Source organism: Lontra canadensis, unplaced genomic scaffold, assembly GCF_010015895.1.
Source record: "Lontra canadensis isolate GAN:19392208 unplaced genomic scaffold, GSC_riverotter_1.0 scaffold25, whole genome shotgun sequence".
Lineage (NCBI taxonomy): Eukaryota > Metazoa > Chordata > Mammalia > Carnivora > Mustelidae > Lontra > Lontra canadensis.
Genome location: NW_022631019.1, coordinates 14,653,407 through 14,678,438, shown reverse-complemented (window position 1 = coordinate 14,678,438; position 25,032 = coordinate 14,653,407). Strand labels below are relative to the sequence as shown.

Genomic DNA, 25,032 nt, shown 5'->3' with positions numbered 1-25,032 from the left:
AGACTGACACTTGCATAGTATATGCTCTGGTTTTAATAAAATGAACTGCATTTTAGGCATTCCTAGATTTGGACAGGAGTTGGGAATTGTTGCTATATTGTACAGACTAATTTTTCCTAAACTCTTTTTACAACAGTAGTGTTTCCCCAAAAACTTCATATGGTCAAACTCCACATACAATGTGTGTCCCTTTTGTTTGAGGCTTGCAGCACATTAAAGAATATGAGAATTCTGTAGTAAAACAAAATCAGAAAAACTATTTAACTTTGGCTCAGTCTGTAGCATATGTGACTCTTCACCTCTCAGTCATGAGTTCAAGCCCTACACTGGGCATAGAGCTTATTTTAAAAAAATAGAAATTTGAAAAGATTTTATCTTTGTTTAATTCATTGCCTCACTTAATTGTAGAATCCTTTTCTTGAGGAATAATTATTCATATCCTATGGAACACAGTGTGGGAAATACTGATTTAGACTATGAAAAAAATGGTCCCTTTCTGTTTTATCCATAGTCTAAAGAACATCTTCCTTTTTAAAAAAATACTTCATAATTAAGCTTTGTAGTTCCCTGTTACCTAAGGTTCTTCTCTCCTTTAGGCTTGAAGTGGTATTTATGTAAATAGATGATTAAGTGAGACTGATCATTGCATTGCTTCCATCACTAAGGCAATCAGAGAAAAAGGCAAAACCCAGAAATTCTAAGGTCCCTTTCCAGCTTCTCCATGAAGCATAAAGTGAACTTGAAGTCTTCTGCTGAACATTACTTAGAGCATGTCCTGGAACTTTCTCTTGCCCATTATTATTTAGGTTGCATAGTATCTGTTCTTTTGGCACACATTGTTTGCCTACTGTTCTAGAATAGGGAGTTTGTTCAGAGGAACTTAATCACTACTCCTGTCTTTTACAGAGAATTTAGCAAACCTTTACTTCCTGTTGGAAGAGCTGGGGTCTTGCTTTCTGAAATATTGCACCTTCTATGCAAACAAATGGTGAGTGTTAAACCGAGTGTCAGACTCAATAGCATATTAGGAAGGGCAGTAATTTTGGGTCCTGAGTTACCGTGAAGAGCTTAGGTATCACTGTGCAAGTATTTCTGTAGCCTTTTATTATTTGAAAAGAAGTGTTTCAACCTGATTTCTTACAGAGGTCTATTTCTCCTTCTGTTAGTAGTAACTTGGCAAAGAATTCTCTAATCTCAACTGGATTTGGTATAATTCTAAAGAATCTCAAAATATGTTGTATTAGTGACCAGTAATTTTATCTTCTTGAAACATAATGGCTGTATTAGTTTTACTTTTAGTAGATTTCAGTGAAAACTCCTTGCTTTTAGAGCAAAGTAAGATGCCTAAAATGATAATTTTATTAATTTTGGATCTCAGGATAGGTAATCTGATTAGTAATAGGTGTTAAAAATTATTCTACAGGAAAAAAAAATTATTCTACAGGATTGTGAATCACTCTCTTAAAGTTATATTTAATTTAGTTTAATAAATACTGTACATTTCTCTGCAAAGCTCTATGCCAGGTTCCTAGTTTACAAAGATAACTAAGTCTTCAAAGAATTCATAAACTAGAAAGGGAGACAGACAAGTCTAAACCAAAACTTTCAAGAGTGTTTCAGTGCTATATTAAAGGTCTAAGAGGTTTGGGAAAGTGGTATTAACAACAACTGGGGTGAGAAACATCAAATTAAAATTCATACATGAAAATTCTGGAGTGATTCCTGACTTATTCAAAACAGAGCCAAAGGTATTGGGATGATAGATTTCATTATTTTATTATAAGCATCAGTAAAACTGTTTTGTTTCATTTCTCCCTCTGGGTATACAGAAGTCACTCTGTCTTACATCTCTGTACGAGTTATTCATGGACAGGTGTACTAAAGAGCCTGGACTCTAGTTCTACTTATTTGTTATTAATACTACTTACTCAGTGGCACTACAGTTCTTATTAAACCCTAATTTGTAGGTCCAGAATTCCTTCCTCCTTTCCTAACCTACTTCACTTTGGTCCTTATTAAAAACTCAAATTCTTGGGACGCCTGGGTGGCTCAGTTGGTTAGGCAGCTGCCTTCGGCTCAGGTCATGATCCCAGCGTCCTGGGATCGAGTCCCACATCAGGCTCCTTGCTCGTCGGGGAACCTGCTTCTCCCTCTGCCTCTGCCTGCCATTCTGTCTGCCTGTGCTCGCTCGCTCTCCCTCTCTCTCTCTCTGATGGATAAATAAATAAAATCTTTAAAAAAAAAAATAACTCAAATTCTTATTAACTTTTATGTGTAGAAACGGAAAGCAAATTCTCATTTCTCCTAACCAAGTTCTCATAGAGCATAAATTCTGCAGTCAGCCTGAGTTTACATCCTGAATTTCGTGGGTTATCAGCTAGCTGTGCCTTGGGCAAGTTACTCTATGAAATAATCAGTACATGTTTCATAGCTGGTAGCCACGGCTCAACGGCTGACCTTTCCCTTTATCACTGTGACTTCATTCAGGCAGTGGACTTGTACCTTCTCATCAGTTTTCAGCTGACAGCAGCTCTTCTCTGTTATTTCTTGGGCTCAACCATGTTCCTCTTGCCCTTGAAATACTTCTCATTCCTGGTTCAGGAGCAGTACCTCCTTAGTCATTCTCATGTTAGCATAATTGTGATCTACTATGAAGAGGAAGGGGTTCCAGTGAGGCTTGATGAATGGCTTTAATAACAGATGTATATAACACTATCTAGGACAAGAGACACTGTTGAATTTATGAACTCTGAATTGAACCTTTTTTAGGTGCTTATTTTCATAAATCCCAAACATGATTTTACAGTTCCCCAGATTAGTCATCTGATAAAATAAGTTATTGAACCTTTAATAGCTATATCACAGCCATTCACCATTACATTTGCATACATTCAGATACCTTGGTGTGAAAGCAAGGAGTCCTAAGACATTAACTTCATATCAACAAGGGAAAGTTTTGGGCGGTCTGGGTGGCTCAGTGAGTTAAAGCCTTTGCCTCCGCTCAGATCACAATCCCAGGGTCCTGGGATTGAGCCCCACATCGGGCTCTCTGCTGAGCAGGGAGCCTGCTTGCCCCTCTCTCTCTGCCTGCCTCTCTGCCTACTTATGATCTCTGTCTGTCAAATAAATAAAAATAAAATATTATAAAAAAAAACATAAGGGAAAATTTTGAGTTTTCAGTCTTTACAATTCTATACTCTTGACTTTAAGCAAGCCTTCTCCTCTCCTCCTCCACCTCCTTCTCCTCCTCTTCCTTCTTATCACAATGTAAAAGTAAATGGATTGGACTTATCTCTGTTTTAGAGCCATAAGAAAGTGGGAGCCTTATGGAGGGAGGCTGACCTCACCTGGAAGGACTTTCTACCAGAAGGAGAAGATGTACATAATTTTCTCTTGGAGCAGGTAAGAACAAGGCTTATACCTTCCTGTTTTATAGTAGTTGGTCTGTTTTATAGACTAAATGAAGGTAATTTCATTAGTAGTTCAGTCATGAAAAGTAGATCAAAATAAGATTCATGGTCAAAATGTCATTTTAAGTCCATGCTTTAGGGCCACTCCAGCTATTCACTCATTAGATGATAGATAAAGAATAAAATTTAAAGGATTTAGCCACACACGGAAAACAAGCTACGTATCTCCATGAACCAGAAAGGAAGTTGATAAATAAAGCAGGGGTTATAGGGCTAAACCTGTAAGTCTTCTGAGCTCTGGGTCTAAAAACCAGTAGAGACAGGCAGAAATTATTTCTATGAGGTAATGAGGACTAATATGCCCCTTACAGGGCAGAAAATTGGAGGATAGGCTTACTGCATGAAACCAAGTAGGAACTCCATAGAGAAATGCAAGGAAATAGACACAGTCATAGAGCCAAAACCTTAGGTAGGCTGTCCGCTTGGTAACTTGATCCAGAAATCCACAACAAGGTATAAGAACCCGTGATCAATATATTCTGGTTCTCATTAAGGAATTGTGGAGGATCAGATAGAGGCAACCATATGAGGAAGAATGACAGAGAAAGGAAACAACTCCCTCTCAAAATGATCCTGCAAGGGATGCCTGTGTGGCTCAGTCAGTTAAGTGTCTGCCTTTGGCTCGGGTCATAATCCCAGAGTCCTGGGATTGAGTCCCACATTGGGCCCCTTTCTCAGTGGGGAGCATACTTCTTCCTCTCCTTTGCTGCTCCCCCTGCTTGTGTACTCACTGTCTCTCTCTCTCTCTCTCCCTCTATGACAAATAAATAAATAAAATCTTTAAAAAAATTATCCTGCAAATCAAGTCCTAAAGTATAGGAAAACTAAAACCAAGACAGCTAACAAAATGATGAATAAGTAGAAAAAAATCACTCAGGTAAAAAGAAAATAAAGCAATCTGAAAATTATTTTAAAGTAAGTATGTTGTGCTGGATAAAGACACTGCATTAGGTTACTGGGGACGTTAACTTCCTAGATACTCTGGAGAGCCCTCCTGCCAAAAGGTAAAAGCCTAGATGAAGCATAATTTATTTGCATTGCTGGGTTCGTAGAAAGTGAACGTAATTGCTAAGGAACTAACCTAGTAAGTGAAGAAAAAAGCCAGAGATGAAACCTGAACCCTTAGCAATAAGCACACATGAAGGGCATGTTGCTCAATGCCACTATAAGTGCTACCAAAAATCTCGGAAGAAGTTGAAATGGTCCTAGTTCAGTATTACCCTGGCTCCCAGAAGAAGCAAACCAAAATTATTTTTGGAAAAAACATTCTCAACTTAGGTCTCTTGATTATTTTCTAAAAATTAACATTACCTAAATAAATGGATTAATACTTAGAGCCTATTAACTTGTAATGAAATAAGCAGCCATGAGTGAGAATGAACAGATAATAATGGTAGATTTAGACCCCAAAGACTAGAAATAATGGAATTCTCACTTGGAATATGACATAATGCTATATACAAGAGAGGAATTCGCAAAAATGAGCAAATAAGAAAAGACTAGTCAAAATGAGAAGATTTGAAAGAAATGAAGAAACTATGGTAGATTTCCAAGAGATGTTATGAGATTTAGGGGGTAGAATGAGGAAGTCCAACAAATGTCTTATGGGAATCCCAGGAGGAAAAACAGAGTAAATGGAGAAGAGGGAATATTTGAAGAGACTGTGACTGAGACTTTTCCTGAGCTGATAAAACAAGAATCTATATAGAAAGTACATGTAGGGCGCCTGGGTGGCTCAGTGGGTTAAGCTGCTGCCTTCGGCTCAGGTCATGATCTCAGGGTCCTGGGATCGAGTCCCGCATCGGGCTCTCTGCTCAGCGAGGAGCCTGCTTCTCTCTCTCTCTCTCTCTCTCTCTCTCTCTCTCTGCCTGCCTCTCCATCTACTTGTGATCTCTCTGTCAAATAAGTAAATAAAATCTTAAAAAAAAAAAAAAAGAAAGAAAGCACATGTATACTACGGAGGATAACTAAATTTCAGTGAAACTGCGTAATATCAAAGACAACGAAAAGATTTTTAAAACCGTTAAAAAGGAGTATGTTACCTACAAAGAAACAGTAGAATTTGCAGTAGCAACAGTGAAAAAGAGAAGATGGTGGAATAATTTCAAAGGGCTGAGAGAGTATCAGTTAGTTAATCTAGAATTGTCTCTCCAACTAAACTAACCTTTAAGAATGTGGGTGACATATATTTAGACACTTAACACACTTTTAAATAACCCATGGTTTGAAGAAGAAATCATAAAAGATAGTAAGAAATATTTGATTGAAGAAACACAACAGATCAAAATTTGTGGTATGCAACTCAAGCAGTACTCAGTGAAAATGTTAGCACTGAACACCTGTATTTAGAACAGAAGTGGGATTGCAGATCTGTGACCTCATTTTCAGCCTTATGAAATTAGAAGAAAGAAGAACAAATGAAGTTCAAAGGAAATAGAAAAAGGAAATAATAAAGATTAAAGTGGAAATCAGTGAAAAAAACAATAGAGAATAGTCAATGAAGTCAAAAGCTGGCCTTCTGAAAAGATAAAATCGTTAAATCTCTAGCCAGACTAATCAGAGAAAACAAAATTGGAAAAGAAGGTGCAAATTACCAGTAGAAGGAATGAGAGAGATGATGTTACATAGTTTCTGCACATAATAATGGATCAGAGAAACTTATGAATAATTTTTATGCTAGTAAGTACCTCAGTTTAGTTGAAGTGAACAGATTTTCTGAAAGGTACAAACCACTAAAGCTAACTCAAGAATAGATAACCTGAGCATCTATTACACTGAAGTAGTTAAAAACATTCCCACAAAGAAAACTTCAGGCCCTGGTGTTTTCACTGTTGAATTCTATCAAACATCTAAAGGAGAAATAATACTAATTCTGCAAAGAATTCTGTACCAGTTCCTCCAGAAAATTAGAGATTCCTTGCCAGTTCATTCTATAAGACCAGCATTACTCTGGTAATAAAACCAGACACACACATTTCAAGATAAAAAAAGAACTATAAATCAATATTCTTAATAAATGCCCAGAAAATTTCTCAACAAAATTTTCACAGGTGAAGTCCAGCATTATATTAGAAGATTAATACATCACAACCAGGTAGCCTTTATCATGGGAATATTATGATAACATAATCAAACATTCAGAAATCACTGTGTGGATATATGGAAGATGAAGGAATAAGCAGCTCCAGAATTACTCCTTCCACTGAAACAACTGTTGAGCTAGCAAGATGTGTTAGAATGAGCTATTTTGGAATTGTGGAGTCTAGTCAAACAGTGTGCTACCAACACCAGGGAAAAGCTTGGTGAAAAAAGAATCTGGTAAATTTCAGTAACCTTGGCATTTTGCATAGAAGCTATTAGCCCCTAGCCCTGTGGTAGACAGTTGGGGAGATGGTGGTGCAGTTTTTTGGTGTCAGGTTGAGAAATGAAGATCTTGTCCTCCAAAGATGGGTGCTATGCCTTTTAATCTGCTTGGCAGTTTACTGAGGGTCTAGTGCAGGGCCCGGCCATTGTTTTAACTGCTTAGACCAAAGTGGTTTCCTGTATGGTGTCTGTCAAAGAATGAATTTATTTATTTATTTATTTATTTATATTTTAAAGATTTTATTTATTTATTTATTTGACAGACAGAGATCACAAGTAGGCAGAGAGGCATGCAGAGAGAGAGGAGGAAGCAGACTCCCTGCTGAGCAGAGAACCCGATGTGGGGCTCGATCCCAGGACCCTGGGATCATGACCTGAGCTGAAGGCAGAGGCTTTAACCCACTGAGCCACCCAGGCACCCTCTGTCAAAGAATTTAAAGAACCAGATGCATTTGACTGTGGTCCTACTCACCCCCACTCCACCCTACCCCACACTTTTCTCATTGGATTCATGCATTCACAGAAATCTCTGCAAGATCACTGGCGTTGTGGGGAGATAATGGGTCATAGACTGTAATGACCACACACACAGGAAGGAAGGTAGTCTTTGTCTAACGTCAATGTACAGTTGACTACAACAGTCTGATATCCAGAGTTATACATTACAATATTCTAGATATCTAATTGCCAACAAAAAATTACAAAGCATATAAAGAAACAGGAAGATATGGCTCATTCACAAGAAAAAAGAAATTGACAGAAAACATCCCTGAGGAAGCCCAAATGTTGGACGTACCAGACAAGGGATTTAAACTAACTGCCTTAAATATGCTCAAATTGCTGAAGGAATCATGGACAAAGAACCAAAGGAAATCAGGAGAATGATGTATGATCAAACTGGCAATATCAATAAAGAGGTAGAGATTATAAAAAAAAACCAAATAGAAATTCTGGAACTGAAAGTTGGAATAGCTAAAATGAGAAAATAACTAGAGTGGTGCAACAATAAATTCGATCAGACAGAAGAAAGAATCCACAGATTTGAATATAAAGTAGTTGAAATTACTCTGTCAGGGGGTCACTGATTGGCTCTAATTTGCTGCCATAAAAATCCATCTTTAATTTTTGAAATGAAATTTCTGGTGTTATATGAAACTATGAGTATCACTGATTTGTTTTTGTTTTAAGATTTTATTTATTTATTTAACACAGAGATCATAAGTAGGTAGAGAGGCAGGCAGAGAGAGAGGGGGAAGCAGGCCTCTTGCTGAGCAGAAAGCCCAACGCAGGGCTCGATCCCAGGACCCTGAGATTGTGACCTGAGCCAAAGGCAGAGGCTTAACCCACTGCGCCACCCAGGCGCCTCTCACTGAGTGTTTTAAATTTTTAAAAATCCTCATACTTTGTTTTTTTTAAAAATAAACTTTATGATAATACATATTGGAAAATTAATTCATTAAACATATAATGGAGCCTTTAAAAGAACTGCTCAGTTTTCAGAGCAGAAAGAAAAATGAATCAAGAAAAATGAACAGTGCCTGGGGACCTATAGGACACCATCAAGCATACTATCATGGGCATTAGAGAGTCCCAGAAGGGAGAAGAGAGAGAAAGAAAGGACAGGGCAGAAAAATTATTTGAAGACATAATAGCCACAAACATCCCAAACTTGATCCAAGATAGGAATCTACATGTGTAGAAATTTCAGTGAACTCTAAGCAAGATAAACTGAATGAGATTTACTCGGAGATGTATTACAATGAAACTTTTGAGTGACAAAGACCGAATTCTTGAAAGCAGCTAAAAAACAAGTGACTTGGCCTGTACAAGGAATCCTCAATAAGATCAATAGCCAATTTTTCATCAGCCAAAAGATACTGGGATGATCTATTTAAGAAATTTAATAACTTTGGGGGCACCTGAGTGGCTTAGTCTATTAAATGTCTGACTTCAGCTCAGGTCATGATCCCAGAGTCCTTGGATCAGGCCCGTAGTTGGGCCCCACGCTCAGCGGGAAGTCTGTATCTCCTCCCTCTCCCACTGCTACCCCACCCCCACTTGTGCTTTCTTTCTCTCTCAAATGGATAAATACCATCTTTTAAAATAAATTTAAAAAAAGAAATTAAATAACTTTAAACCAGGAATTTTATATATGGCAAAATTTCCTTTAAAGATGAAGAGGGGAAAAAAATAAAAATGAAGAGGAAGTGAAGCATTTCCAGATTTAAAAGCTAAGTGAGTTTGTCAGCAGTAGACCTGCCCTATGGGAAATGCTAAAGTGAGTCTTTCAGGCTGAAAGAAAAGGGCGCTGGATAGTAACCTCAAGCCATATGAAGAGATAAAGATCACTGGTGGTTAAGGTGACCACATAGGTAAATATAAAAGCAAGTATTACTATGTTGTGGTTTGTGGTTTCTCTTTTTTGTTTCCTATATGTTTTAAAAAGCAAATCCATAAAATAATAATTATAAATATGTATAAACAGGCACATAGTGTATAAAGATATAATTTATAAAAATAACATAAAGATGGTTTCTCACAGAATTGCCATATGACCCAGCAATTCCTTTTCTAGGTTTATATCCGGAAATAGGAAATTATATGGCACCTGGGTTTCAAATAAACGTGGATTCAGGTTCCAGCCTTAAACCACTTCCTGTGACTCTGAACAAATTACCTGATTTCTCTAAGCCTCAGGATCATCACCTAGGAAATGATAATAATACCTACCTTGTGGAATTTTTATGGGGATTAAATAGAATAATGTTTTTTTTTTTTGTTTTTTGTTTTAAAGATTTTATTTATTTGTTTAACAGACAGAGATCACAAGCAGGCAGAGAGGCAAGCAGAGAGAGAGGAGGAAACGGGCTCCTTGCTGAGCAGAGAGCCCGATGCGGGGCTCGATCCCAGGACCCTGAGATCATGACCTGAGCCGAAGGCAGCGGCTTAACCCACTGAGCCACCCAGGCGCCCCTTAAATAGAATAATGTTTAAGAAACACTGAGCACAGAGAAGTAATCAATTATGAATGTTGTTGTTACTAATAAAAATATTTAAAGGATAGTTAGAAAAATGAGGTTTTAGAAAACCTGGTCTTCCCTATCCTGACTTTTGGCTTTTTTCTAAAATACTTGGTTCAGTGCCTTTTTTCCTGGGGACCCTAGTACGTTCTGCAAGAGGTAGTGATGAACCGATTCGCAAATTTGAAGCCCAGCCTTCTGGGCTCCAGAAAGATGAGATAAGTTATGCAGAAACACAGGGGTTCTGAGAAGCAGTTGTTTCTTTCCAGGGACAATTGCAAACTTTACAGCTCAGCACCAACTCCCTTTGGCAGTGGTAAAGGCTTTCATTTTCAAATTTTTATGTCATATTTTATTAATGAGCAATATACTTTGTTTGATTTTATTGTTGTTAATAAATAAATTCTTACAAAAAATAATAAAATGCTACATAAATGGTAAAGACAATCAAAACAGTAGGATGAATCCTTCTCCACACAATTCCCCCCACCCCCACCCCAGAATTCAAGGTAGCTTTTCCTTTGTGGATCTGGGGAAGATATAGGAATATATCAAAGTCCTCAAAGGTATTAGAGTAAAGCTGGTGCTAATAATCTTTAATATTTTAACCTATGGTTTTTGTATAGTGAAACTTAACTGAGTAAAGCATACCTCTATATTACATTGCCTTATACCCTTGAAAATTACCAGTGATTTTGATTTTTTTTAACCACTCCTGTAAGAATTGAACAATTATGGTATTATTTCTTTTTTTATATTTAGTATATGTGTGTGATCATAATTTTATGTACATGTGTCAGAATGGCATAAAAATCATCAAATTTTTTCAAGTATTTTAACAATTAAGGTGAAATTCACGTAACATCCAGTTAATCATTTTAAAATGTACAATTCAATGACATTTAGTGTATTAACAATGTTGTGCAACCACCACCCAAAATACTTTTTATTTATTTACTTTTAAAGATTTTATTTATTTATTTGACACAGAGAGAGAGATCACAAGTAGACAGAGAGGCAGGCAGAGAGGGAGCAGGAAGCAGGCTCCCCGCTGAGCAGAGATTCCTGATGCGGGGCTCCATCCCAGGACCCTGAAATCATGACCTGAGCCGAAGGCAGAGGCTTAAACCCACTGAGCCACCCAGGCGCCCCCCAAAAAATACTTTTATTGCAAAAGAATTGTTGCAGCGCCTGCGTGGTTCTGCTGGCTTTTCCCTTCCAGGTTAATGTGTGGCTCTACCAAGTGTATGGCCCTAGAGCCCTGTTGGTCCCAGCAGGGTGCACGTTCTTAGTGCCCTAAGCCCTTGGAACTGGCTGAGGTTGAGATTGGTGGTGGTCTTCTCATCTTAGAAGAAGCCTTCCTGGTAGAAGTAGCTGAGTCAGGGCGCCTGGGTGGTTCAGGGACTTAAGCCTCTGCTGTCAGCTTGGGTCATGATCTCAGGGTCCTGGGATTGAGCCCTGCATCGGGCTCTCTGCTTGGCGGGGAGCCTTCTTCCCCAACCTCTCTCTGCCTGCCTCTCTGCCTTCTTGTGATCTCTCTCTCTCTCTCAAATAAATAAAGTCTTTTTTTTTTTTTAAGATTTTATTTATTTATTTGTCAGAGAGAGAGAGATCACAAGTAGGCCGAGAGGCAGGCAGAGGCAGAGGGAGAAGCAGGTTCCCTGCCGAGCAAGGAGCCCGATGTTGGACTCGATCCCAGGACGCTGGGATCATGACCTGAGCCGAAGGCAGCCGCTTAACCAACTGAGCCACCCAGGCGTCCCTCAAATAAATAAAATCTTAAAAAAAAAAAAAAAAAAAGAAGAAGAAGAAGAAGTAGTAACTGAATCAGGCCTGAACTCCCAACCCCCATCCCTGACTATAGAGTCCTTATATCTGTGCTCCATCAAGCTGCCACTTGTGGGGGCCTTAGGACTTTAGATGGTGGGGCGAGCCAGTGTTCTAGGAGAATTTGAAGGCATGTACACTTGTTTTTAGGCTGTCCAGGGTCGTTGTCATGGATGTGAAGCAACAGCCAGATAGCTCTTAAAAAGTATTTGAGAACAAAGTGAGAGCAGGACAGGAGAGGTGAAACCAGTGCTCCTAACAGGGCTGCAGAGCTCCTTATGTGTGCTCACAGAGCTTCCCAGGGGCCGTCTGTGCCCGCTGCCTGCGTGAACTTGTGTGCAGGTGGTGCTGTCACGGCTGATGCGAAGGCATTTCTGCACTGGGTTGGACCCACACAGGACACGATGATGTGATTTGGTGCAGTGACCACATATATACAGTCTTTCTCCGTACCAGAATATTTAGTTCTTTGGAATTGAATGATTTTTGTGGGGAAAAAGTTCTTTCGTGCCATGCTGATAAAACCCTTCATTTTTGTTGTCCTCCCTACAATACACTGGTGGTTCAGGAATTTTATAATATAGTATCATTTCTCTGACTTGGATTCAGAATGGTCAGGAGGTATTTGAAGGACTTCACCAAATTTAGAATTTTGACAACTGTTCTATGGCAGTACTGATACTAAACCATAGGCTGCAGAAGGAGTTAAATTGTACTATTAGTATTCATGCCATGCCATGCAGCTATGGCATTGCTAAGAGCACAGCTGAATGATTTGGAGTGAGCGTAGCCACAGAGGTAATTCTAGGGGTCTTGTTGGTTTTTTGTTCTTAAGGAGAATCAGAGATAGACAATATAAAAAGTTGGAGAAATGTTCAGAAAGGTAGGAGGTGAGACTTTTACAGAACTGTAAGTAAAAAATGGCTTCTGCTGATCATTTTGACCCATGTAAAATAAAACATTGCCCATGACTTTGTTTTCCTCTCAGGGTGTTACTAATATTGACTTACGTTAATATATACAACATTTTATGTTTCAGAAGTTGGACTTTATAGAGTCTGATAGTTCCTGCTCCTCTGAAGCACTTTCAAAAAAAGAACTCTCTGCTGAAGAGCTGTATAAGCGACTCGAGAAACTCATTATCGAGGACAAAGCGAATGATGAACAGATCTTTGACTGGGTAGAGGTATAGAGATTATGTCACCTTCCCTGGTATCTCTGCAAGAACGATTCTTGCGGGAACACTTGCATTCACGTACAGGCACACCTCAGAGAGAGTGCGGGCTCGGTTCCAGACCACAATAAAGCGAATGCTGTAATAAAGCGAGTCAAATTAATTTTTTGTTTTCTCAGTGCATATGAAAGTTATGTTCACACAATGCTGTAGTCTGTTAAGTCTGTAATAGCATTATATCTCAAAAAGTACATAGAATCTTAAATACTTTATTGCTAAAAAATGCTACCCATCCATCCTCTGAGCTTTCAGTGAGTCATAATCGCTGATCACAGTTCATTATAACAAATACAGTATAATAAAAAAGTTCAAAATACTGTGAGAATTATCCAGATGTGACACACAGAAGTGAGCAAATACTGTTGGGTAAATGGCTCTGACAGAATTGCTCGATGCAGGGTTGCCATAAACTTTCAATTTGTAAAAAACACAGTATCACTGAAGTATATAAACAATAAAACAAGGATGCCTGTATCTTCCCTTCCACTTCATAGGAGTATTTAACCTTAATGAAGTTACTTCTTATTCTTTCACGTATGTGTATTTGAAACTATAAGACCGTTTTTTTATCTTTATAAGATTTACAGTTTTTTATAAGGTCAAGTAAAACTACTCCAAACAGAAGCCATTTTCCTGGGTCTGTCATTAGTTTAGGATAGACCCTACATTTTACTATTCAAAAAAGACATATTTGGGTCACCTGCATGGTTCAGTCAGTTAAGCACATGCATTCAGCTCAGGTCATGATTCCAGGGTCCTGAGATCAGTCCCATGTCAGGCTCTCTGCTCAGCAGGAGTCTGCCATCCCTCTCTGTTCTCCTCTCTCTCTCTTCTCAAATAAATAAATAAAAATCTTTATTAGAAAAAAGACCTGTTTTCCCTAAATTTTCCTGCATTTTAAATACCATTCTGGATGAAATTAATAAATAATATGTAATTGTTCTGAATTATGTTGGCTTTCATCTTCATAGTAATTCTCCCTTCTGAAAATTTTATACCTTTCATGTGGAATCTGTTGATCATGTCTCTTTTTAATCTGCTACTGTTTTCCTTCAGTGATTCTTGTTTATGTAAGTGTGTTTTACTGTACACATTTTCCATGGAATCATAAAATCAAGTCGAAAGAGAGTCATGGAGGACTAATCTGGTCCTCTCCCTCTCGGATAAATCCTTTTTTATAGTCCTTGTAATGGGTTGTTCTTTTTCTTTTTTTTAGATTATTTATTTGACAGAGATCACAAGTAGGCGGGGGAGGGGGGGAAAGCAGGCTCCCCGCTGAGCAGAGAGCCCGATGCGGGGCTTGATCCCAAGACCCTGGGATCACGACCCGAGCCAAAAGCAGAGGCTTTAACTCACTGAGCCACCCAGGCGCCTCTGGGTTGTTCATTCTTTGTCTACTTTAGGCATTGAGAAATAGTGAAACTTCTGACAATTTTTTTTTTTTAATCTTTTTTCCTCCATGTATATTCAGGGTAGTAAATCTATCCTGTCACCTAGTTGGGAATCTTTTAATTAATTGTAATAGTTTGCTGTTATATCCCTGTCTCCCTCTCTAGGTTCTCTCATCCTTTCTTAAAATCTTGATATCCAGACTCTTGTTTGGTTACTCTTATACAAACATAGCCTGGATTTTCAGTATCACTCTCACAAGTGACATGTGCAAATTGAACATGATTGCCAGATGTGATGCAACAGTGTGGAGTTAGGCAGTGCTATCATGTTTTTTGTTTTGGACTCTGTGCTCACCACACTGAACTCAGATTGCTCTTTCAGTCATAGAGTACCCTTTCTTCTATGTTCTACTATTTAGTCATCTGTGCCGCCTACAACTTTAACACATTTAGTTTTGGAACCAGAATGGGCCTTTAAAAATTATTTCTGCTTATGTTCATCTTCTTAAACTTAGATACAAGTTTTTGTCTATCAGGACATTTTAGATTCTGACTTTGATCTTAAAATTTCCATGCCATCTTTTTCACTTTGTGTCTTCCTTGCATTTCATTAATATGTCAACTTTATCTTCCTCCAAGTTGTGGGTAAAATATGTGAATGGGACAGATTAGCTTCCTTTTAGGAACAAGATCCCACCCCTACCCCCATGGACACTTCCAGCTGTTAATCTGTTTATTATTTCACATCATTTTACTGTCTATCTCATCTCTTTATCTTGCCCACAAGGGTACAGCTGCCATTAGATAATTGGTCAGAAGCCTTGCTAAAGGGGATATATACTTCTATCCGTCTGAGCTACCGTATACTAATCAAATCAGAAAAGGCAAGGAGGTTAGTTTAGCGTCACTTGTTTTTCATGTACTGACTTACTCCTCTTGGCATAACCACCTCTTTCCTCTCTAAGACTTTTAAGTCATTTTATGTGGTAGTTTGTTGTAGGAGTTAGCATAGAATCAGCACCAGCCTTTCTGGTATGTTATTGACATGCCTTATTTTCTGTTTTTAAAAAACCCAGTCAAGGGCCCCCCTGGGTGGCTCAGTCCTTTAAGCAGCGGCTGAGCCCAGGGTAATGAAATTGAGCCCCACTTCAGGCTCCCTGCTCAGTGCGGGGGTCTGCTGCTCCCTCTCTCCCTGCCCTTCCTGCTTGCTCGTGCCCACTATTTCTCTCACACTCTCTCTCTCTCAGGTAAATAAAATCTTTTTAAAATAATAGAAATCCAGTCAGTGTTTACATATTTAACGTTACTTTCTTTTGCCATGGTTTTTTATAGATCACCATCATTTCAGCCATTTGGTCTTTTATGTTCTCATATATTGCAAAATGAGGCTATTTTCACCTCTTCATCAATGTCAGGCTTCATTTTTTTATATCACTATTGATTCTGCCTATTCTAGACCAATAGTTATTCTCCTCACAGAGAAGACAAAGGGTAAATTTCATAATGTAGATTATGCTAATAAAGATGACTTTTTTAAAAGGAGAGAAAAACCAAAAATGTGATAGTAGCTGAACTCATAGTACATGAAGAAATTTGTTGCTCTGTGTCTGGTACCAGAATTATGTACATCTGAGTTTGCTTATTCAGCAGACCCACCTGCCTTCTTGTTCTTGCCCATTTTTGTTAAGATCTTTGCTTAATCTGGGGTACTTGGGTGGCTTAGTCAGTTAAGCGTCTGCCTTCAGCTCAGGTCATGATTCCAGGGTCCTGGGATCGAGTCCTGTATCAGGCTCCCTGCTCAGTGAAGAGCGTGTTTCTCCCTCTGCCTCTTCTGCTCCCCGTGCTTATGCATGCTCGTTCGCTCTCTCAAATAAAGAAATAAAATCTTAAAAAAAAAAAAAAAAAAAAGATCTTTGCTTAATCTATAGTGTTCTCAACACTATTCTTCAGGTCTAGTCTATTCTTAAATATTAGAATTACAACATTTAGCTTTATTTGGTAGAAGCAATATGCAGTTTTTTTTTAAGATTTTATTTATTTATTTGACAGAGATCACAAGTAGGCAGAGAGGCAGGCAGAGAGAGAGGAGGAAGTAGGCTCCCTGCTGAGCAGAGAGCCCGATGTGGGGCTCGATCCCAGGACCCTGGGATCATGACCTAAGCCGAAGGCAGAGGCTTTAACCTACTGAGCCACCCAGGCACCCCTGTAGTTTGTTTCTTTATAAGAAACAGTCAAATGGCTTGAAAGTGGTATTTATTATCTAATTCTTTTTAGCTCATTTGTTGATTTTTTTCTGAAGTATTTGGGAATTTCAGATGATATTTAGTACTTGAAATAGCTCTCTATCAACCTATTTTTAAAATATTGTTGAACCAAAAAGTAATGGTGTATTCTCATTCTCTCATTTATTCTTCAAAAATAATTGTTCAGACTTTGCAAAAGTAATTTCTGGGCCTAGACCAGCCTGGCTTCAGTCTAAATAAAGTTTGTTTGTTTACAAGGTGTAAACCAATAACTGTCTGTAACACATATATCATCAAATCTTTTATATATGTCTCTTCCCCCATCCCATTTCCATCCTCCACGGTTAGCAGTGGCACGACGTGTTTCTGTTCTTTTGGAAAAGATCGGTAATGAAACCTCTTACTGTAACATAGCCCACCATGTGCAGTGCTGCTAGTATCCTGCAGAGCTGACCATCTGACTTGTTAACCCCTCTTAACTTGGCTCTCACCAAGTGAAGTTTGAGGTTAAATATTCAACAGAGGGAGAGCTGCTAGTTAATCTGTGTCGGTTTTAATATTCATAAACATTTAAATGATCTCTGAATATCTTTGAAATTCTTAATTTCTAACACAGATGTTTATAGTGACATCCTAAGTTTTTTCCTGGCCAGTCATTTTTAAGGCTGACCCAGTGGAAAATACTATGCTGTGCTATTAAAAGAAGCTGAGACAAGCATTAATTCTGTTCACAGGCATAAGAAACATAAACTTGGAAAAGTATTTTAAATACCTGCCTAGAAAATGTCTCCTTTTGTTTGTGTTTTGCTATTCATCTGGCATAGTACAGCGTTTTTGTTTTTGTTTTAATTTTTTTCAGGATTTTTTTTTTATTTTATTCATTTATTTGACAGAGATCACAAGTAGGCAGTGAGGCAGGCATAGAAAGAGGGGGGAAACAGCCTCCCCGCTGAGCAGAGAGCCCGATTCGGGGCTCGATCCCAGAACCCTGAGATCATGACCTGAGCCGAAGGCAGAGGCTTAACCCACTGAGTCACCCAGGCGCCCCTGGCATAGTATAGCGTTTTATAGCAAGATAAGAAGATAAGATCTTACGAGAAAGTAAAACAAATTTGAGGCCCATTTATTCTACTAAGTATATCTCTAAATACATTTTTTTTTGCCATCCTTAGAAAAGAGTAACATTTTTCTCACCATCACCTGAAAGATTTGAGACAATGCTTGAGTTTAATCTCTAGTTCACATTAAAGTTAAGATAAAAAAGCAGTGTTAGCACATCTAAAATTCATTGCACACTACTCAGAAAAGTAGTTTCTAAGACACACTGTAGTGAGATCATCTGAATATATTATTTATTGAGGAAGAAAATGTTTTTAAATGGTTGTACTTCAGATGCGTATGGTGCACAACACTGTATAGTTGAGCAGAACACAGGCAGCAGTCAGCTCACTGAAACCCGAATGCCGCCACTTATTTTCAGACAGAACCAGTGGTAGCCCAAGTATTTCCCCGTGAATCAAGATTAATTTTTACAAGAATGTCGAATGTGACCCCATTTGTCCCTAGTGCCAGATGAGACCTCCTTTAAGAGAAATAATTTCTCTGATGTAAGGGGACTTTTAACTGTTCCATTTACTTTTGATTTCAGGCTAACCTAGATGAAAGCCAGATGAGTTCACCTACATTCCTTAGAGCTTTAATGACAGCCGTTTGTAAAGCAGCAATTATAGGTAAGTAACATTTCTGAAGGCGGCTCTTAACATCTGAAATCCCTGGTATGTTAACTGCTGATGATATGGGTCTGAGTCTATATGGCCGTCAGCTTTTGCCCTGTGAAACTCATTTTCTTTTTTCTTTTTTTTTTTTTTTTAAGATTTTATTTATTTGACAGAGAGAGATCACAAGTAGGCAGAGAGGCAGGCAGAGAGAGAGAGAGAGGGAAGCAGGCTCCCGGCTGAGCAGAAAGCCTGATGTGGGGCTCGATCCCAGGACCCTGAGCCGAAGGCAGAGGCTTTAACCCACTGAGCCACCCAGGCGCCCCGAAGCTCATTTTCTTGTACAAATGGGTGCCATTTCTGTCTCCCAATGCCTGGCTGTCTCAAGCAGGGGGATAATTAGCTGCCGTGCCTGTAGAAAGCCCAGATCTGAGCAGCTGCCCTGTGCCTTGTGTTCTTCTAGTTCAGGAAGAAAGTGCATGCCGCTTGGGCGGCTTTCTACTCTGCTGGGTGTGGTTTTACCTTCACCTTTCACCTCCAGTACGTGAAACCTCCTCTGTCTTTCACTCAAGAGTTATAATGAATGGGTTGAATATTCTTTTTTTTTTTTTAATAGATTTTATGTATTTATTTGGCAGCGATCACAAATAGGCAGAGAGGCAGGCAGCGTGGGGGGGGGCAGGCTCCCCGCTGAGCAGAGAGCCCGATGCGGGGCTCGATCCCAGGACCCTGAGATCATGACCTGTGTCGAAGGCAGTGGCTTAACCCACTGAGCCACCCAGGCACCCCTGGGTTGAATATTCTTAACCTAGAATCAAGGAAGGATTTCTCATCTCAAGAAAGAAGCCATTTTATATAAAAACATATATGAGGAAAGAAAACAATTGTTTCTTTTGCTTTATGTTGATCTTAGATGATATGACAGTGTCACTGAATGCTAATCACATAGGTGGATAGGGTTAGGGCAGGTACAAACCCTGCTTACTTCAGCCGCGAATAGTATTTAACAGTATTGAATGAGATCATGCACCTAGCCTCAGGTAGAAATTCACATTTCTATTGCTGCAATGGGGAAGAAAATCCTGTCAGTTCAAAAGTTGTTCAGAATTTCAGGTCTGTCATCATTTTAGAAGATAGCTTCAGAATTATATTTTAGATTTTCTGTAGAAGAATATTCAGTGTTAGGTCTTTAATGAGGTTAATAACAAGCTGCTAATAGAAAGTCTTTATAAAAAATGTCATAAGTCATTTTTACTATCTGTGGAACTGTAAGACTGGTGTTTGGGGTTTTTCTGGAGTTTATTTGTTTCTGTTTTTAAAGATTTATTTGTTTATTTTAGAGACAGTGAGCACGAGCGAGCAGGGGAAAAAGGCAGAGGGATAGGGACACGCTGAGCACAGAGCCCAATGCAGGGCTTGATCTCATGACCCTGAGATCATGACCTGAGCTGAAATCAAGAGTTGAACACTCAACTGATTGAGCCACGCAGGCGCTCTGTAAGGCTGGTGTTTCAAAATCACAATTTAAGGGTGCATGGTGGCTCAGTCAAGTGACCAACTCTTGATTTCAGTTCTGATTATAATGTCAGGGTCCTGAGACTGAGCCCTGTGTATTGCTCAGCAGAGAGTTTGCGGGAGATTCTGTCTCTCTCCCTCCGCCCCTCCTCCCCCACCCCGTGCTCACTCACACGCTCTCTCAGAGTAAATATTTTATTTTATTTTATATATTATTTTATTTATTTTTTTTTAAGATTTTATTTATTTATTTGACAGAGATCACAAGTAGGCAGAGAGGCAGGCAGAGAGGGAGAGGGGGAAGTAGGCTCCCCGCCGAGCAGAGAGCCCAATGCGGGACTCCATCCCAGGACCCCGGGATCATGACCTGAGCCGAAGGCAGAGGCTTTAACCCACTGAGCCACCCAGGCGCCCCCAGAGTAAATATTTTAAAAAATAAAAATCACAGTTGGAAAGTATAAAAGCTGCTTTAAAAAACAAGGCTGTGTCCCAGTGCTAACGTACAGAAGAAATAAAACCTCATGCTTCTTGGCAGTGAGGATGATTTCCTCAGCCTCTTTTTACTGTGCCTTTACCGCAGAAGGCTTAGATTATACATGTTGTTTGCCACTGTTGGAGTTAGTCCTCACCCTCCTAGTAACGACAACATGGTTCTGTTTTACCCTTCTGAAAAGATTAGCATGAACTATCACTTTAATTTCTTTTTAATGTTTCTTTTGTAGTTTGGAATGTCACAAAACCACTGTCCATGTTTCATTATGATTAAAGATAACGAATTTGGTGCACTTGTTTTGAGGGAACCCAGCACTCAAAATACATTCCCCCTCCAAGTATTTTTACTATTTCAGGAAGAATATCCCATTAATAAATTCAGAATATCTTAGATTTCAAAATCTTTTCCTTGGACCCCCTTGCTTCCACTTTCCTTGTAGTCGCGTCTTATCAACTCAGAAAATTTGAAATGGCTGCGCATTAATTCCATAAATGTAACATTTAGCTCTTGTATCACCTGTAGCCGACTGTTCTACCTTCCGAGTGGACACTGCTGTTATCAAGCAGAGAGTGCCGATCTTACTCAAGTACCTAGACTCAGATACAGAGAAGGAACTGCAAGCACTTTATGCACTACAGGCATCAATAGTAAAACTTGATCAACCTGCCAGTAAGTTTATCTCTTAAAATTAATGCAACCAGTGGGGAAGATTTATGATGCTTTGATGGGTTTTGAATAGTAAATAATAAAATAATCACTACTAACACAAACTCAGATAACCAACAACTTGAATAAACCTGAATTTTTAATGTACTTTTGTGAGAAAACAGTAATAAAACTAGTTTGTATTAGAGATTTAATTCTCATTGTAGGGCAAATCTGCCTAACTGATGGGAATATATATGTACCGTGCAGTATGGTACAGTGTATTCACTTGAGCACTGTGAATGTGACTATTGTGACTAAGGAGCTTAATTTTAAACTATTTAATTTAAATGTAAATAACTCACATGGTTAGTGGCTACACTTTTGGATAATGCAGACCATCCTGGTGATAGCATACATGCATTACAGTCTTTTACCTTCTTTGACACAGGTTTTAGTAATTAAAGAGGATGATACTCTTCAGAATCCTCAGACACCCAACAGAGACATTAGGTGTTTTAGACTAATTTTCACTTCAGGGTTATGATGAATTCTTTGCTAACCAGACAAATAAGGTAACCTGGACCCCCCAGGTCTTAGTGATACTGGTAAATTAACTGAATTATATTAAGTCTTGAAAATTCAGTTGAAACTTGTGAAAGTAGAGGGCAATTTCAAAGATGACATTGAAGTAGCTCTTCGGTACTTCCTTAGGTTGTATCTGCTGCTGGGCTTTCCTTCTTTGATAGTGCTGATGAATCCCTCTGGGAGATAAAGGAAAAGATCAAAACAAACAATCCTCAGGCTGTAACTGAGGAGACATCTAAGTCTGAATCAGATTTGACTGACTTGTTTTCTCTTTCTCAAGACCTTTGGAGGGTCATTTAAAACATCATGACTTCCCTTTTCTGTTCTTACAAGGATGAGGACTCATTCACTTTTCAAGAGATGAAATTGATGCTATGTGCTCAGCCAGTCACATTAAAGTATTTCCCATAATTATCAGCTTTGATAATCCCTGGAGAGATGTTTAATTCTAGATTTACCATCAGTAGAATCTTGACCACTTGTTTCCATTTCCCCATAGGCCAACCAAGGTTTAGAGAATGAAGTGATTTCAACTTAGCTTAACTAATAAAATTACAAAGATAAATCCAAAGAAAAGTTTTGATAATGACTCATTCTAAGCCTAATATTTATTATCAATTATTGTTTATTCTGTTGCTTCTCTTCATTCATATGAATGGAGGCTGACTTTAAATGAACTTCAGAGCCCATAATGAAGGGATTAAAAATAAAGAATATATAACTTTACCAACTTTTTCTCTTTTTGAACAATAACATAAGCTAAGTTTCCACTATGGGAGCAAAACAGAAAATTAAATTTGCCCAGATCATCAGGGCATTGAAAACAACAGGCTTTTTTTTCCTCTGGATAAAATCCAGCGGAGATCGTTTTTACCCACGTTTTCCATATAAATTATTACTCTTTCCAATTTGAAAGCAACATTAGAAAGAGGAAAAGTATCTTCTGCCTTTTTCTTCCAAAATTTGTAAAAAGTATATATTTTTACTGTAAAATTTCAACCAGTATAGAATGCATAAAGAAGAAAATAAAGTTATTCTTGTATTTAATTTTTATAGTGTGTAGTTTGAGAACTACATAATATCAAACACCTCAGCACTATCAGAAAATAGTTCAGATTGAACAAAATAGTAGCAATAAAAATAATTTAGATTGCTTAAATCTTTTTCCTGTTCTTTATTTTTTTAAAAGATTTTATTTATTTGACAGAGAGGGATCACAAGTAGGCAGAGAGGCAGGCAGAGAGAGAGGGGGAAGCAGGCTCCCCACTGAGCAGAGAGCCCAATGTGGGGCTCGATCCAGTACCCTGAGATCACAACCTGAGCGGAAGGCAGAGTCTTAACCCACTGAGCCACCCAGGTGCCCCTTTCCTTTTCTTTAGACTAGTTATTTTACTATTATACTATAAAGAGGGAGTATGATAAATTGTTAGGGATATTCTTCTCTAGGGGGATTCATGTGCGTGCATTCATTCATTCATTCATTCATTCCTTGGAAATACAGTCTCTCCATCACAACTACAGTGCCTCCAGAACTGATGGTATATTTTCCGTCCTTGCAGATTTGCTACGGATGTTTTTTGATTGCCTATATGATGAGGAGGTGATCTCCGAGGATGCCTTCTACAAATGGGAGAGCAGCAAGGACCCTGCAGAGCAGAATGGGAAGGGTGTGGCTCTGAAATCTGTCACAGCATTCTTCACGTGGCTGCGGGAAGCAGAAGAGGAGTCTGAGGATAACTAAAGCTTCAAATACACAAAACGAAACAAAAACAATTTAAGTATTTTTTTAAAAAGTTTCACGTCTTCGCCAATCACAGTGCAGCAAGGCCAATTCTCGCAGAAATCCCCACGTGTGCACGAGTGGGAGAGGGGAAAGAGAAAAAAGGTGATCATGGAGGAAAAAGGTACTGGAAAAAAGTAAACTTCAAACCTGAGGGCGGGAGCACTAAAACCAAAATACATGTATTATTTATAGAAAATATTTTCTGTTTTAATCTTTTCTTTTTAAACAAGGACTCATACTTTAAAAAAAACACATCTGTTTAGCAGAAAAAAAAAAGTTGAGAACTTTTAATTTATTTTAAGGACTGCAAATGCCAGTGTAATTTTTTAATTTGCAGTTTCTGTAAACAACTTGTATAATAGAAAAGCAGAGAAATAAATTTCCCTCCCCTTCAGATGCACCTCACGTTTGTTTTAAAGCATAGTAGTTAGTCCAGATTTAAGAAGGTTTGGGGTGAACAAGGTAAGAAAGATTTTTTTTTTTTTTTTTTTTTTTTTTTTTGGCATCAAATCTTTCTGCCTGCCTCTCAGCTTGCTTCAGAAAATTAAAAAAAAAAAATCACAATAGTAATCAAAACATACATAACCTTGGAACAGAAGGAAATGCTGTGGACCAGAGAACTCCAAGAATTGTTTTAAAAATTAAAAAAAGAAAAAAGTGCTACCCTGCGAAAAGTACTCTTAATACTTTTGAAATCTTTAGAGCAACTTTAAGGCTTGTAAATACATAGAACAAATATTTAAAAAAAAAATTGACTCAATACTATTTCTTTTCACTTTCAAAATATAAAGAACAAAATAAAGACAAACATTGCAAGTTTAAAAGAAAGTAAAATGACTTCTCCTTTTGACAGCTGCTGCATGTGCGCCCATCTCTGGGAGGTGCTGTCTGGCTATTCGTTGTCTAATCCAAATCACTCCTGAGGGGTGTGTGTGGGTGTGTGTGTGTGTGTGTGTGCGTGTGTTTGTCTGTCTGTCTGTCTGTCTAGTTGGAAGAGGGCAAGCTACTTTGTGGGTAAGGAGGGAACTTGTCTTTGGGTGGGAGAGCCCCTTGGGAAGTCCAGAGGAAGCTTCTTTCCAACTTCAGCTAGAAATGCGTTCAGGATGGGAGCAAACCTAAGGGCAAGTTTTTAAATAACTTAATGTTCCCTAGTGTGTAGTGGGAGTAGGGAAACTAATCCATTTTGAAACTACCACTACCACTAATTTTAAGTCATGAATTACCTCTGATGCTTAAACCCAAATATGTCTTCTAAAGAATGAAAGAAACCAAAGCTAAATTATGCTTTTTAAAAGTGGGTGTGGGATTTAAAACCAAACCAATACCATGTGTGACAATCACATTGTTCCCAACTTCAACTTCACTCAAGCCAGTCTGGTGAGTATAAAACCGACTGTGTTTTAAGCCTATTTCTCCTACAGATACTGGAACACTGTGCTTTTTTTTGTTTTTTTCTGTTACGAAACTGCAGTCTCTGCAGATGGTTGTTCGTTTCAGTTGTTTGTAGACCATCCCCCTACAATATGTATTTACGAAGAAAGCCAGGGCTGCTCCCAAATAAACAGTCTTTGCATTTTCTGTCTGTATAACCAAAGAGTTCTTCCGGCTTCCATCCGAAGAAATATCCGCATCAAGAGACTTGGCAAGACTTGTGAAGCACAAGAACAAGATTTTCCGTAGCAACAAAACGTTCCTCTTCAGAGTGTGGTTGAACACAATACAGGATCCTGCTGCGTGAGGCCACA

At 38.6% G+C, this 25,032-nt stretch overlaps 1 protein-coding gene across 18 annotated transcripts in view; it reads left to right on the top strand.

The window, feature by feature from the left end:
• Positions 1 to 24,038, top strand: part of EIF4G3 (eukaryotic translation initiation factor 4 gamma 3) — a 338,175-nt gene extending 314,137 nt beyond the window's left edge. For all 18 annotated transcript variants that reach the window (XM_032863666.1, XM_032863668.1, XM_032863667.1 and 15 more), the window contains 6 exons: positions 907 to 988; positions 3,304 to 3,402; positions 12,720 to 12,866; positions 18,197 to 18,278; positions 20,794 to 20,940; positions 23,064 to 24,038. In XM_032863666.1, the coding sequence (XP_032719557.1) occupies positions 907 to 988; positions 3,304 to 3,402; positions 12,720 to 12,866; positions 18,197 to 18,278; positions 20,794 to 20,940; positions 23,064 to 23,245 (739 nt within the window). In that variant the 3' untranslated portion in view covers positions 23,246 to 24,038. The remainder of the gene's footprint in view (positions 1 to 906; positions 989 to 3,303; positions 3,403 to 12,719; positions 12,867 to 18,196; positions 18,279 to 20,793; positions 20,941 to 23,063) is intronic.
• Positions 24,039 to 25,032: the final 994 nt, after the last annotated feature.